Below are 14591 nucleotides of genomic sequence, written 5' to 3' on the forward strand. Positions count from 1 at the left end.
TTTGCACCAGTGTCTCATCTCACAGAAGCATTGTCTAAGACAGCTGTCACTGTGGTATTTAAGCATTATAAAAGCACCACACAGGGTTCCTATTTTTTCTATATCAGGATAGAATAAAGATGTTCTGGCTTCCAACATGGTGCCCACAGAAACTATTAAAACGAATCTAGATAAAGCTATATCAACAAACACTGGATATGTTCAACCAAGAGTGTATGAAACTACATTAGTAACTAAGGATGTGTCTAGACTACAGAGTTTTGTCAACAAAAGCGGACTTTTGTCGACAAAACTATACCTGCGTCTACGCTACCACTGAGTTCTGTCGACATAATGTCGACAGAACTCAGCAGTTTTGTCGACGCTGGTAAACCTCATTTTACGAGGCATGTCGACAGAAGGGGTTATTGCATGTAGGGTTGTGTTTAGACTACAGGGTTTTGTCGACAAAGCATCTTGCTTTGTCGACAGAACTGAATGTGTCTAGACACTCTTTGTCGACAGAAGTTTTGTCGACAGATACTGTCAACAAAACTTCTGTCGACAAAACTATGTAGTCTAGATGTACCCTGTGGCTGGATAATCTTGCTCTCACTAATAAGTTTTTCAATTTCCAATCCAGGGACATATTAAAACATCAATTTTTGGTGATTATTTTCAGAAGGAAATTCATACAGAGAGTGCATTTAAACTGAAATGTACAAGCAAAGATTCCAGATCCTCTTTCTGCTCTTGCAGTGGGTTTCCCCTTGCAGTCCAAGTTCTTTTTTTTTCTTTCCTACTAACAGGCAAAAGCACACATCTCAGGCCCCATTCATGATTGTTCCACTCTCCTACATACATAGTTTTCAATTCAGTGAAATTATACTTTTATAAAATGATGAATCATGCCCCTCGTGTCCTAAAAGAGGGAGAATGTATTGTATGCCACTCCTGACTCAGTAGGGAATGCTAAGAACCTCTGGCTCCTTATCTAGAAAACTGACTTCTTTTATATCCTTCCTATCAGCCTGCGATCCAAGTTAGGGTCTAATAAATATTTTTCAGGTTTCATCATGAGTTCTCCAACAGGCTACCAACTAAACACATTCCCATTCCTAAATTAAGTTAACCAAAAACTCAGACAGTTTTAATGTCACTGCCATTTCTATGCTGATTTATTTCCTTGCATTCACAGCAGTTCTTCCTAACCCTTTCCCCTATGAACAAAGTGAATAAGCCACTTTTATGTCAATTTTCAATATTTTGAGAAGAATTATTTCTCTTTAGGTAACAGATAGCCGACTTAAGGAAGTCCTGAACCCGTAATCTCCAAAGTCAGGTATACTTTGTCTCATGTGTTAGCATTAGAGAAGTAAAACCCCATTTAATTAGTCAACCGGCTAAACATTAACTGATTAATTAATTAACTGGTTAACTGACTAAATGGGCAGGCAGGAGAGGGTCACCACAGTCCGTTGGCCTTGTTACCCCAGAGTCTCAGTAACAAGCATAATCTTTTGAATTAATTTAGAATTTAGGATAAGAGATCTGACTGATGATGTTAAATGCTCTGGTTTCCAGAAGGGATGCCCCTGACACCGTATCTGATCACCGCTGATTTCTCCCCCAAAAAAAAACCACGCTTGGAGTCCAGATTAGAGTTCACTAATATATTGTAAGAATTTAAACTGACAAGTGCATGAACAAGAACAAAGCAACCACCAAGAAATCCAACCCCCACCCCGAAACAGAAGAGAATTAAGACAGAAAGATCCCCAATACAGGTAAGGTATTTATGTGTTACAACAGTCTCTGTGTTGCCAATGGTGGTACTGCTGCTTGCGACCTTTTACCTTTGGGCTCAGGTTAGCCCTTAGGGGGGAACCGCAAGTGATCCCTCGCAGTTCTGGGATGATTCTTTTTGGGCCTTCACCACAACGGAGTGTTTCAGGGATGGTGACGATGTGATGGTCCGAGGCAGGTAGAGATCAAACACCTCTGCTTGGTGTATCCCAGATCACCAGTGTTGAGCCTTCACCACAGCATGTGGGGACCCACCGCAGTTGTGAATGATCCCTCTGCCTTTTCCTCACAGACACAGCCCAGAACACTGATCACCCCCTCTCCATGAAACACTCCGTTGTGGTGAAGGCCCAACGAGAATCATCCCAGAACTGCGAGGGATCACTTGCGGTTCCCTCCCTAAGGGCTAACCTGAGCCCAAAGGTAGAAGGTCGCAAGCAGCAGTACCACCATTGGCAACACAGAGACTGTTGTAACACAAATACCTTACCTGTATTGGGGATCTTTCTGTCTTGATTCTCTTCTGTTTCGGGATGGAGGTTGGATTTGTTGGTGGTTGTTTTGTTCTTGTTCATGCCCTTGTCAGTTTAAATTCTTACAATATATTAGTGAACTCTAATCTGGACTCCAAGTGTGGGTTTTTTGGGGGGAGAAATCACGAGTGATTAGATACGGTGCCAGGGGCCTCCCTTCCGGTAAGCAGAGCATTTAATATCAATCAGATCTCTTATCCTAAATTCTAAATTAATTCAAAAGATTATGCTTGTTACTGAGACTCTGGGGTAACAGCCTTGAGCAGCACCACCCACCCACCCACCATGACTGGACTGGAGTGACCCCTGCGCTACAGGCAAGAGCTACTGGTTCCCAGCCCACATGGGCTAGGAGTCGTCACCCTCATTCAGGGAGTGGGGGTATGGCAGAAGCAGCAGTGGGGGAAAGGAGTTTATTGGCTAGCAGACTGGGAGCTGGCAACCCTCTCCTCCTGCTATTGTCGCTTCTGCCCTCTCCATCCCCCCACGTGATGCTGCCAATTCATGGAAGCCAGCAGTCCTGTGGGGCCGGAGCAGCCCTCTGTCTGTGACGGGCCACAGGTGGAGGGCCGCTCCCAGGCAGCACTTAACCGTTACCCAGTAAACATTATCCATTAAGAGTGATGCTTACCATGTAACTGGTTACCCATTCACATCCCTAATTAGCACAGCATCAATTCATACATTGCAGCAGAAGAATTTCTCTGTACGCTCTACCCAAGGGTATACAAGAAGAGGTTTATTATTGCCAGCAACAAAGCCAGAAAGACAAGATGAGTAAGAGAATATCTTTTATTATACCAACTTCTGTTGGTAAGAGAGATAAGATTTCAAGCCTCACAGAACGGATATTGAACCAGCTGTAGGGGGTATGTAAGCATAAAGCAATGGAAGGCCTAGTAAAACTTTTCTAAACAGGATGTATGTCCCTTAGGCTATGTCTAGACTACATCCCTTTTTCGAAAAAGGGATGTAAATTAGACATATCGAAATTGTTAATGAAGCCAGGATTTAAATATCCCACGCTTCATTAACATAAAAATGGCTGCCGCTTTTTTTCGGCACGGAGCTTTGCCGAAGAAAAGCAGCAGTCTAGACGCGGATCTTTCGAAAAATAAAGCCTTTTTCAAAAGATCCTGTAACCCTCATTTTACGAAGGATAAGGGATCTTTCGAAAAAGGCTTTATTTTTCGAAAGATCCGCGTCTAGACTGCTGCTTTTCTTCAGCAAAGCTCTGTGCCGAAAACAGCGGCAGCCATTTTTATGTTAATGAAGTGCGGGAGATTTAAATCCCAGCTTCATTAACAATTTCGATATGTCTAATTTCCATCCCTTTTTCGAAAAAGGGATGTAGTCTAGACATAGCCACAATGAAAAAGCACCCTTTTACTGAGGAAAAAAGCTGGTGTCATCAGAATGACTTTCTACTTTCCCATGCCCTCTCCCTCCCTATGAAGGGAAAGAGCATCATTTCACCCATTACTTACCTCAAAAACTACTTTACATGAGCCTTAAAAAATACATAAGTAAACACAAACCATATTAGACTAGTACTGGGGATGTGAGACCCATCAACAACAAGGAAATTCTGAGCTATGGATCCTAATCTCAGCAATGTGATGTCTAAGCATTTTAGCACATGGCACTAAATATATCTCAGCTGCCCCTCTCTGCTTTCTGAAACAGAATTCCAGAACAAGTCAAAGAAGGAATAAGGAATGAAATCAGAATCAGTGTGACAAAACATAGGATTGGGGGGCGGGGAGGGAGGACCCTCTAAATACAGAAGTTGTTTCCGTTGTTGGTTACTTTTAATGATCATCATCTTCAAATGGTATCTCTTCTCATACCCACTACAGTATACTTGACATTTCAGAATCAGAATGAAATGTCAGTGTTTAATGACATCACTAGAAAGCAGCTAGAAAAAGGGATTTTTTTGGTTGAAGCCCCAAAATCACTTTGTAGAGAACCCATTCAATGACAAGTTACAAAAGCTATTCATATTCAGCTTTTACTACTTTTTATGGTTGTAACCAATATTAGCAGTAACAGGAAATTATTCAAACTATTGGTAAATTATTACCATATTCAAATAGTCAGGGGGCAATGTAGGAATGGGCCAGTTTTTGTGTGAAAAAATGAGTGTTTCAGCAAAATCAAAATTCCAGAGATTTACTTAAGTCTAATTTTGTTATGGTTTTAATATAATTTTGAAATGCAATCCAAGAAGCCGCCTGCTTCTTCCAGAGTATGGTGGGGGTTGGGCAGCAGGCATTCACATATCAGGACCTCACCCCTCTCTCTCTCTCAAAAAAGAGAGATGTTCTGACAAAAGCTGAAGTGAATACTGTACAAAGAGTATGAAAATATGGAGTTATAAAAAAATCCTTATCCTTTACAAATCAGGTTCAAAGTTAAACATGTAAATTTTATCATCACGTGATCATTCATAAGAAATCAAACTTGCAATAAGATTACTCTTTGACGGTTAAGTGAACATTCATTCAAGCAAGGGTTCACATTCTACTCAGATGCACATGTTTATAATGCTTCCCCATGGTTATATTTCTACGGCTACTGTTTCTAATGCTGTAACCCCACAAAATTTTGATTGCTTGAAGATGGACAAACTGAAATTTGTTTGCTTTTCACTGAAGATCAAAAACCTCTGGCAAAAAATCACTAATTTATCATTTACAAAGAGGCACCTTTATATACATTGTAACAAGTATTTAAATGAAAGAATCTGTAATGTTTAAAACAGAAGAAAAATGGACAAAGAAAGTATCGCAAGTCCAGCATAATATTGGATAAACATTAATCTTATAATATGTGGTAGGAATTTAACAGTGTAGTCGATTAACCGATAAGCAAAAGCTTATAGGTTAATGCTATACACTGCACACATTCCCCCACTCCCTCCAATACATTTTTTAGCAGACTGGCCAGCATCCTGTCTCAGTCCTGGCTTGCAATGGGTCCGAGACCTATCCCCCGCTGCAGCTCTCCATTTAAACTGTTATTGGAATGTAGGGGGGCTGGCACCCTGGTTCAGTTCCAGTTCACGCTGGGTCCAGGAGCTCAGACCCTCCTCCCTCGAACAGGGGCTGCTGCCACCCCTGTATCAGAGGCAGCAGCATGGCTTGATAAGCAGCCAGTCCATGAGGGGAGCTGCTTTTTAAACTGGCTCTCCTCATGGACCACATCCCGCCTGGAACCCTGCGTTGCTGCTTCTGATACAGGGCAGAAGCGTGGAGTGGCAGGGGACTTCTCAGGAGTGGGGCCAGAACGCACTGGGTGCCAGCCCTACCCCCGGGGAATATAGAATAGTTGTGTAAGCTATAAGAATTTATGAGGCTCCTTTACTATTCAGTTAACCAATATTTAACATCCCTAATGTGGGGTCCTTCAAAATTTACTTTTTGATTAAATACTCAGATTACTTATTTTCCCTTACTAGTTCTACTTAAGGCACCCTTTATCCCACTGTGTTGTATTACACACATAAAAAATAGAGTCTCTGCCCTGGAGAGTTTACAGTCTACTCTAAGGACTTAAACTGTCATCACTTGCAAATGGGCAGAGACTTTTGTGGAACTCTCTCTAAAATAAGGATTTGTAGGATATGGTCCTTAGACCGTGAACTTTAGGATCAGATCCTAATCATAGATTTGTGGTGTGCACCACACCCCTCTTTTAAAACAATCCAGTACTGCATGTATGCACTGCTGCTTTTGATATCAAGAATATATTTAGTGCATGATTCTCAAAATTCTTTAAAAATGCTTAGCTAAGTATAATGGAAAAATGTAAATATGTAATTAGATGCATCTGAATATTTATACAAAAAGATTCAATTGAGTTACAACAGATTACATAAACAAATTACAGAATGTTTTGTTGTCTTGAAAATATTTATGCTACAGAACATTGCAACAGATATATGCAGTACAGTTTTACCTATCCTCAATCCATACAGAATGCTGTAGAATTCATGTCCAAAGGCAGATATCCCAGTTTACATAACTCAGTGGACTATAGCCGGTTTAGTAGAAGGAAATCTGTTTTTACTGTGACGATCTACCCCTTGAAACTGTTAAATCCTCCTTTTAAATGATGTCACTGGCAGCCCCAATATACAGTAGTTGAGGAGATATCCCCCACACATACATCCCAACACACACACACACACACACACACACACACACACACACACACACACACACAATCAGTTAATATAAAAGGAAGGATTTAGATTATATGGCTATGTCTAAACTACATTTCTCTTCTGAAAGAGGAATGTAAATGAGCCCAATCGAAAATGCAAATGAAGCGGAGATTTACAAATCTCGTGCTTCGTTTGCATAAGCGCGCTTTTTTGAAAAACGGATTTTCGAAAAAGAAAATGCAGTCTAGATGGGGTTCTTTAGAGAAAAAAAAAACCTTTTTTCAAAAGAACCCGTACACCTCATTTTTCAGGAATATGGGTTCTTTCGAAAAAGGGCGTTTTTCTTTTAAAGAAAAAGTGTATACTGTGGTTTCTTTTTCGAAAACCCCTTTTTTTCCGAAAAAGTGCTCTCATGTGACTATGCAAATGAAACGCAAGATTTGTAAATCTGCATTTCATTTGCATTTTCTATCGGGCTCATTTACATTCCTCTTTCGGAAGAGGAATGTAGTTTAGACGTGCCCTCAGAGACGAAGCAAAAGCTCAAAGGCAGGAGTGAGTTTGTTTTAATTTAAAAAGTTAACCTAATCCTTATGGTCAAATAAAGTAATACACAGTTAAAGAAAAACAAATGAGAATCTGAACAGATATTTTAGCACGGTGACTTAAAAGGTTTAAGTTATACAATAACAATAATCACTTTAGACATACTGAGTTATCTGGAAGTACTTCTCATTAACAACAACCAGGCTTCTGTGCCGTTTACAACTTTTGGAAGTTCAGTGAATTGCATCACTTTTTTGTAGTTTTACATTGCTTAAAGCAGTAGTGATCTCACATACGGCATGGGCTTTCCCCCTCTCTCTATTGATATATTGTGAAAAGGAAAACAAAAGAAAGGAAGTACATTCATCACTAAGAGTGACTTGAGCAAAAGGGTTTTTTTAAACAAACAATAGGATACAATAATGAAGTTTAAAGGTGGTGCTCCATTTTGCATCAGTGAATTTTCTTACATATATTTTATATTAAGAAACTGATTTTCAGACCCTATTTTATATTAACTACTTTCAAAAAAGACTAAATTGGTCTAATATGCATTTAGCATACAGAAGCATGCATTTTAAACTAAAGTAATAACCATTTGAGACAAATGAAAAATTCCCAATTGTTCACAGCACTTGTGAAATGAAATATTTGCCTGATTTTTTCGCATACTGTCGAATAATGGCTTGCAAAATGTGATTTAGATGATAAATACACTCTGAATTTTTATCATTCTTAAAATACTGCTCAAATAGCTATGATTTTGTTGAAGTTTAACACATACTTGCCCCCTCTCAAACAATAGCCTTATCTTACCCAGTTTTGCTTCAAATAAATCTTTACTGTAAAGTTATTTTGTTTATAAATGTAACAAATTCAACCATGGCATCACATATCCATTACTTTAAAAATACACAGTATCTCTTCTAATTTCCAACCTACAGAAAATGATAAACTTGAAACAGTATCCCACATTAATTATTGCTTAGAGGAACTCCAATCAACAGCTGCACACATCTGTTATGAATGCCCACTGATGCTAAGCTTAGATTTCCTTTGACATACTACTGTGTGAAACATATCCATATACTTCACTATAGTTGTAGTTAACCAACCATAACATTGCGCTTTTAAATCATTAGTGTCAGGATATTAAAAACCAAACTTATTTGCTTAAGAAAATGTTATTCTAAATATACTTGAAAGATATTACCTGTCTCTCACAAACACACAGACAAATCAGTTCCTCGAGAGAACTGATGAGCATTCATTCTTACATGTTGTACCTGTAGCATGATACCCAACACATCACACTGCAAAGTATGTAGTTCCAAAATTGTGACATTTGCAAGCAGTCAAAGAATGAAACAGGACTTGGAAACGATCAGAGATTCATGGAGAAAACATTGATGAATGTATAGTTTCTTACCTGAAGCCCTCGTCTCCTCAGAATGCTGGACTCATCCATTGCACTATTTAGCTTTTCTTATTCCTCCCACAACAGTATAGCCATGCTGTACTACCTCAGACTTCAGCACCCTTATTCAGATCCTAGCAGCTGCTAAACACTTACATCACATTTTATCTGATTGGAGAGTGAAAGTCAGCTGACTCTGGTTTAGTTATTCACTCCAGCAACTTCAGAGATCATGAATGCTTGCAGTACTGTGTTACAACGCAGCAAGTGGGCTCCAGACACCTAACACATTCATCCAGGCAGGAATAGCTATTAGACAGAGGAAATCCTTTGAGCATTGTTATATTCAAAACAATAACACTGGCATCCTGTGCAAACGGCAAACTGCTTTGGGCACTGGCTTCTAGGTCAAGCACTTTCCGAGGCAACTGTAAGGTCAAAGTGTCTGAGTAAATCAGCAGTGACACCTCAGTAAAGGCAGCAGCTGATTCTAATGGTGAAAAACTGGGGCACAGCTGGTCAGTCAAGCAGCACAACCAAGTCTGGCTCTCATCGTTTTGATGGCATCAAAGAAAACAAAATGTAGCATAAACATGCACGCTGCCTTTTAACAACACAGAGGCAGTTTTCCAGTCACCAGTGGCATTTTATCTAACAGCTTGAAAGCCAATTTATTTACATAAATACTTTGGAAGCCTATTCTGAGACCACAAATATAGAAACATTTTACAGTTTAATGTCAATGATAGAAGTATCAACACCAGATCAAAATATGACAAAGTAAAAATAAAATTAATTCATTAGGTGAAATATTAACCCAACTACAGTAATATAAAAAAAACCAAAACACAGGATTCCCTGCCTGGCTCAGTGATATAGCTGACCTCACAGCTATCAGATAACTGGCACTGTGCAGGAAGGGAATCCTTGGAAAAATCAAAGAATTTGGGCTAACTTTTTAGAGGTTTATGCTTATCAAAGATCCCAAAGATAAAATTGGCCTTGTCCCCTCCCTTTCTTTTATTCTAACCCTCTTTATTTACTTGGTGTACTATAATGACTCTGGTATTTTGGTACATGCTGCATTTGGAAAATTTAATAAAGAATTATAAATAAACAATAGGATTCCCAACATGTGTAGTTTCAAAGCCTATTTTAGGTTGTACCTTGTTCATTCTTGTTTAATTTCAATTCAAGATATCTAAGGGTGTGTCTAGACTACAGAGTTTTGTCCACAAAAGTGGACTTTTGTCAAAAAAACTATACCTGCATCTACACTACCGCTGAGTTCTGTCGACATAACGTCGACAGAACTCAGCAGTTTTGTTGACGCTGGTAAACCTCATTTTACGAGGCATAACGCCTTCTGTCGACAGAAGGTGTTATTGCATGTAGGGTTGTGTCTAGACTACAGGGTTTTGTCGACAAAGCAGCTTGCTTTGTTGACAGAACTGAATGTAGTCTAGACGCTCTTTGTCGACAGAAGCTTTGTCGACAGTATCTGTCAACAAAACTTCTGTCGACAAAACCCTGTAGTCTGGACGTACCCTAAGAGATGAGTATTAAGTTTTCATTATCTGCACAGTATATTAGTAACACTGCATTGTAATGGCACTTTATAAGAAATTATCCCCTTTGCTTTCAAATTGCAGACATTTAAACGGAAGAAACTGAGTGGGGTTTAGTGGTTAAAGAAAAACAACTGGAAACAGTCACTAATTTACCTAGTGACACAGGGCAAGTAACTTGAGCTCCTAGGCCACAAATCAACCGAGCAGGACAAAAGGAATGGCAAAAGACAAACAACGAAGACAACTCTGTGGTAAAAACCAGATGCTGTAACTAAGATGATCATTCCTGGATACACAAATGCCAAGAGGAAAAAGTAAAGTATTTGATTTATATCATTACAGCTGCTACTAAACTAAACATTGATTTTTGAAGCTGTCAGACTATTAGCCTTGATATCAATTGATACTGTGTCATTAAAAAAATCTTAGAGGTTTAAGAATCAGCCACTGAGTTAAATTGATTACATTTTATGTTAAAAATGATCTCTGCATACATCACTAGATATACCCAGTAAAAGTCATGTCAGGAAATACTATACACAATACCAAGAGAGATCCCCGCAAGCACACCCATAGGTTTTCAGTTTGGGATTGAGGAGTTGATACAACATAAATTAGAAAACATCCAGGCTTTTTAATTTCATACGCTAAAGAAAAAATAATTATAGCATTTCCAAAACCAGGAAGCACAATCAAACTCTGAAATGTCATATTGCCAAAAGACCTCTTAGAAAGACAAAATAAATTAGAGACATTCTCAAAACAGATGTGATTGACAGCTATATTTAAAGTGGTTACCAGCCTTTTTTTCCCCCTTCAATATTCTCTTCAGAGCTACAAAATTCACGAAAGGGAATTTTAATCCTCTGTCCACATCCCACATAAGTTAACTGCCCTAATTGGCTAATGTTGGGGAAGTTTTTGTGTCAGATGTGTCATCACACGAATGACACAACAGCCCATAGCAATGACGTCTAGCTGCAGGAATACATGTATCAATATAGAAGTAGCAGGTACTTCTACAGCTGCCTGACTCTAGTACGTTTCAATGGAAGATATGATATACCTAAAAGAACTTTTCTGGAGAGAATGGGCTGGGATGGAGGTGAAAGATACATTTCTTAGCAAAGGATATAAAAACTGAGATATAAAAAAACAAGGTTAGTATTCAGCCATTAACAAAGTCTAAGATGAGGATTATGACAATCACACCATCAAATCTAGTATATAAAAAAGTATTGATTTCCTGTCAAAATGCATCACTTTGAGAAGTGGACCACATACATTTTAAAGAAATAAAACCTGCTAGAGGCAAAAACATTGGGACAAAAATAAAAGGTTGCTGAAAGAATAACATTGAACAATAATAGCATAGCTGAGGGAATAGGAAAAGTTGCTCCATTTGCCCAAGGTCTACATACCTTACATGATCAAAAATGAATGAGAAATGAATTTAAAAGTTATACAGTAACAGTGCACAAAGTACAAAAGATTCTGGCACTCACTTTGATTATAAATACCAATTTTCTGAGGCTTACAATTATGCTGTGAAAGACTCAACTTTGCCAAAACTTTCTATATGAACTTACACGAGGAGTAATATTTAAAGAGTCAATGTTTAAAAATAAGATATGTTCAAGTGTCAGATGTCTAAGTTACATACATACTAACTCAAAAACAGTCTTTTTATTCTACGGATGCTTCATCTCATGTGTATGTAACAAGCCAGATCCTCACCTGTGTCAGAATTCCAGTTAAAGCCATCTTGGCATTCTCCCAGATCCCAGGAATAGTAGCAGCCAATTCAGGACCTAGCATGCAACCAAAAAAAAGCAGCACTAACAACTACTGGTTAACTTAAGTTTAACCACAGGTCTGCCTAAATAGTCAGCAATATTAATATGACAACCACTAAAAGTAGGTAGGCACCTGATTCCTTTCCCTCGCTTTAAAGAGAAATAAGCAATATAATATTAAAATAATAACTTAAACCTGTGGATTTTTTTAAAAAATGTATTTCCTATTTCTTTTATATGTCTTCTTCCAATTAATTCTGGTACCATTTTCTCATTTCCATTATTTATCTCCTCTTGTTTCAGCTTTTTTATATTCAAATCTGTCACATGTTCACTCCATGTGCCCTCATTCATCTTTCTATTGATTGCTTCCTCCAGCTCCAAAAAGAGTACATGGTGAGAGAGTAAAAATAATGAAACTTTCTGTAGTTTCAAGGGATTCTCAAAATGTATCTGAAATGATAGTTAGAGTTTGTGGGATTCCTTGGCACAGTGAAAAAAAATGCAGTTTGTCCCATGGAGTCGACCACATTACAGTTAAGCACTGTTAGCTATATCATAATAGAAAATGTACATTTTAAGACCAACACAGGAAGCTGTGTGGTTCCTCAATGTGAAGCTTTATATGGTAGTATACTTCTGTTTAGCTCCGAAGCCTGTGAAGTGTTAAAAATTCTACATACCCAAGACTTAGATCACTTCACAAGGTTAAAACTGTGCTAATAAGTAACTTACTGCTTAACAGACTAGCTACCAAATACCCACAACCTGACAAGAAATCAGAAATACCATTCAATTCCATTTCAAATACTACAGGGAACAGACAATTGAAAAGAAGCAGAAATGATCTATACAAAATTTCCTGAATGAAATTACAACTTCAATTAAGACAAAATATTGCCCTTCTGTTGCTCAAGTGGTAACATTTACATACAAGTTATCTGAAAGGAGACTAAAGGTTATTCATGTAATAACCTAAATAGGTTGGAAGGCAGGTCAAGGAAACAAAGACGACTGCCTTCCAGTGGACGATTGAATTTATCACAGAGAGAAAAGCGCAATCACCTTTCTACCAACAATATATATTGTATCAATTCTGCAAATGGCATTTTAATATGCTTATGTTGCATTTTAGCATGAATTACAGAGTGGCAAGCAGCACGTATTTGCATCCATGTTATCCTACCATTTGAGCAATTGTTTCCATTCAATCCTTTTTTAGATGCTTCATGATGAATGCACTTGGTGTTTGATGCAGCATAGTTCATGTAAATTGCATCACAGCTTTTCACAAGATGTTATACTGCTGTCTAGAGGTGCACATCACCTTTTCATCTAATTATTTCTGCCATATTAACCATCAAAAGTGTAACAGGCAAAATGACAGGAATCATACTACTGAACAAAATGACATTCCAAAAGAAAATGATAAAATATAAATTATATAAATAATATCCTTTGGAACACTAACCATGACATCCTCATATACATATGAAATATAGCAGACTATCACCATAAATACCCTTACATCAATCACAGGGGGAAAAACACTGGTTTAGTTGCATGACCACCACAAAATACAGCATGTCTCATAAAAATGAGTAGAACCTTTTTTCCCCCCTGTCAGGAAGAGCAAAAGCATTTTAAGAAAAGCCAGCCAAACTATTTCAGAAAAGTTTTTTCCTCTTCTCTGTATGGAGAAAATGTGACCTGATTACATATGATGAAGTTTTCGATATTTAGCACATGAACGTCTTCACAATGTTATCTATTTTTACTTTAAATTGAAAAGAGGTGATGGGAAATAACATCACTATAGTAGATTATAGCAATTCTGAAATGTTAGGCAATTTATAGTCTCATTAATATTGCTATTCACTGCATCCACCATATGTTATTCAATTACATCATCTAAGCTTCAGTGTTTTGAGAGAAAAGTCAGAAATCACTAAGCCATCACTTAAATGGGAAAAAATGAGTTTGACATAGACATACAAGTTTCTGTAATTAAGAATTTAGACTGCCAGCTATTTGACATGACATTACATTCACACAAACACACTCGATATAGAGTAGTCACATGATACCCTATTTTAATCTATGACAAATAAGTCAACTGATAGAGATTGACTTTTTTCTTCTTCTTTTCTCCCCAAATGTGGGAATTTAAGGTTCTGGGAAAAGATCAGTCCTATACCAGGTAACTGGTTTAAAGTCTGATAACGTGCAACCCAGGAAAGATACAAACTGGTATTTTACTCTACTGGAAAGGGGAGAGCCCCATCTAGCTTCTAATGCTGGAAAGCCCAAGGCATTAAAAAATAATGATTTTCTTATGCACAGACATAGGTGATTTAGGCAATTCTAGGGATATTTAATGTTTGTTATATTTTTCTTCTTGTCTTAAGTGCAGATAGCTGGACTCACCATAAATAAGGCATTTGGTTTTACAACTAGATGGATGCTAAAAGGTAAATGTTTATAAACTAACCATTTCCAATACATCTTTTCTGTAATGAGGATTAGAAAGAAGAATGAGAAAAAGAGACCAGGTGATGTGATATGTTTGATTGGAACTCACAGAATTGCCATTTAGGAGTACTTAAAGTTTGTGTTGATAAAACCAGTACACTGCCATACACACCACCATTTACTCTTTACATGTGGAAAAGGCCTCCCAAAGTAGACTCGACTCCCCAACAATGTACATAGACATGTTGTATGCAGCACACCAGACCCAAACTATGCAGCTGGGACACTGATCCATTTGTT

The 14591-nt window shown here is 37.9% G+C and overlaps 1 protein-coding gene across 4 annotated transcripts in view; it reads right to left on the bottom strand.

Annotated features, from left to right (window-relative positions):
- Nucleotides 1-14591, bottom strand: part of MAST4 (microtubule associated serine/threonine kinase family member 4) — a 443204-nt gene that overhangs the window by 284931 nt on the left and 143682 nt on the right. The window contains exon 1 of one of the 4 annotated variants that reach the window (XM_075932359.2): nucleotides 8465-8704. The exons of 2 other annotated variants lie outside the window; for them this stretch is intronic. In XM_075932359.2, coding sequence (XP_075788474.2) covers nucleotides 8465-8503 — 39 coding nt within the window. In that variant the 5' untranslated portion in view covers nucleotides 8504-8704. Of the gene's footprint in view, nucleotides 1-8464; nucleotides 8705-14591 lie in introns of those variants that run through there. One more of the 4 variants, XM_075932361.2, reaches the window with a different exon arrangement.

Source organism: Pelodiscus sinensis, chromosome 6 (assembly GCF_052426305.1).
Source record: "Pelodiscus sinensis isolate ZL-2025 chromosome 6, ASM5242630v1, whole genome shotgun sequence".
In the NCBI taxonomy this organism is placed as follows: Eukaryota; Metazoa; Chordata; order Testudines; family Trionychidae; genus Pelodiscus; species Pelodiscus sinensis.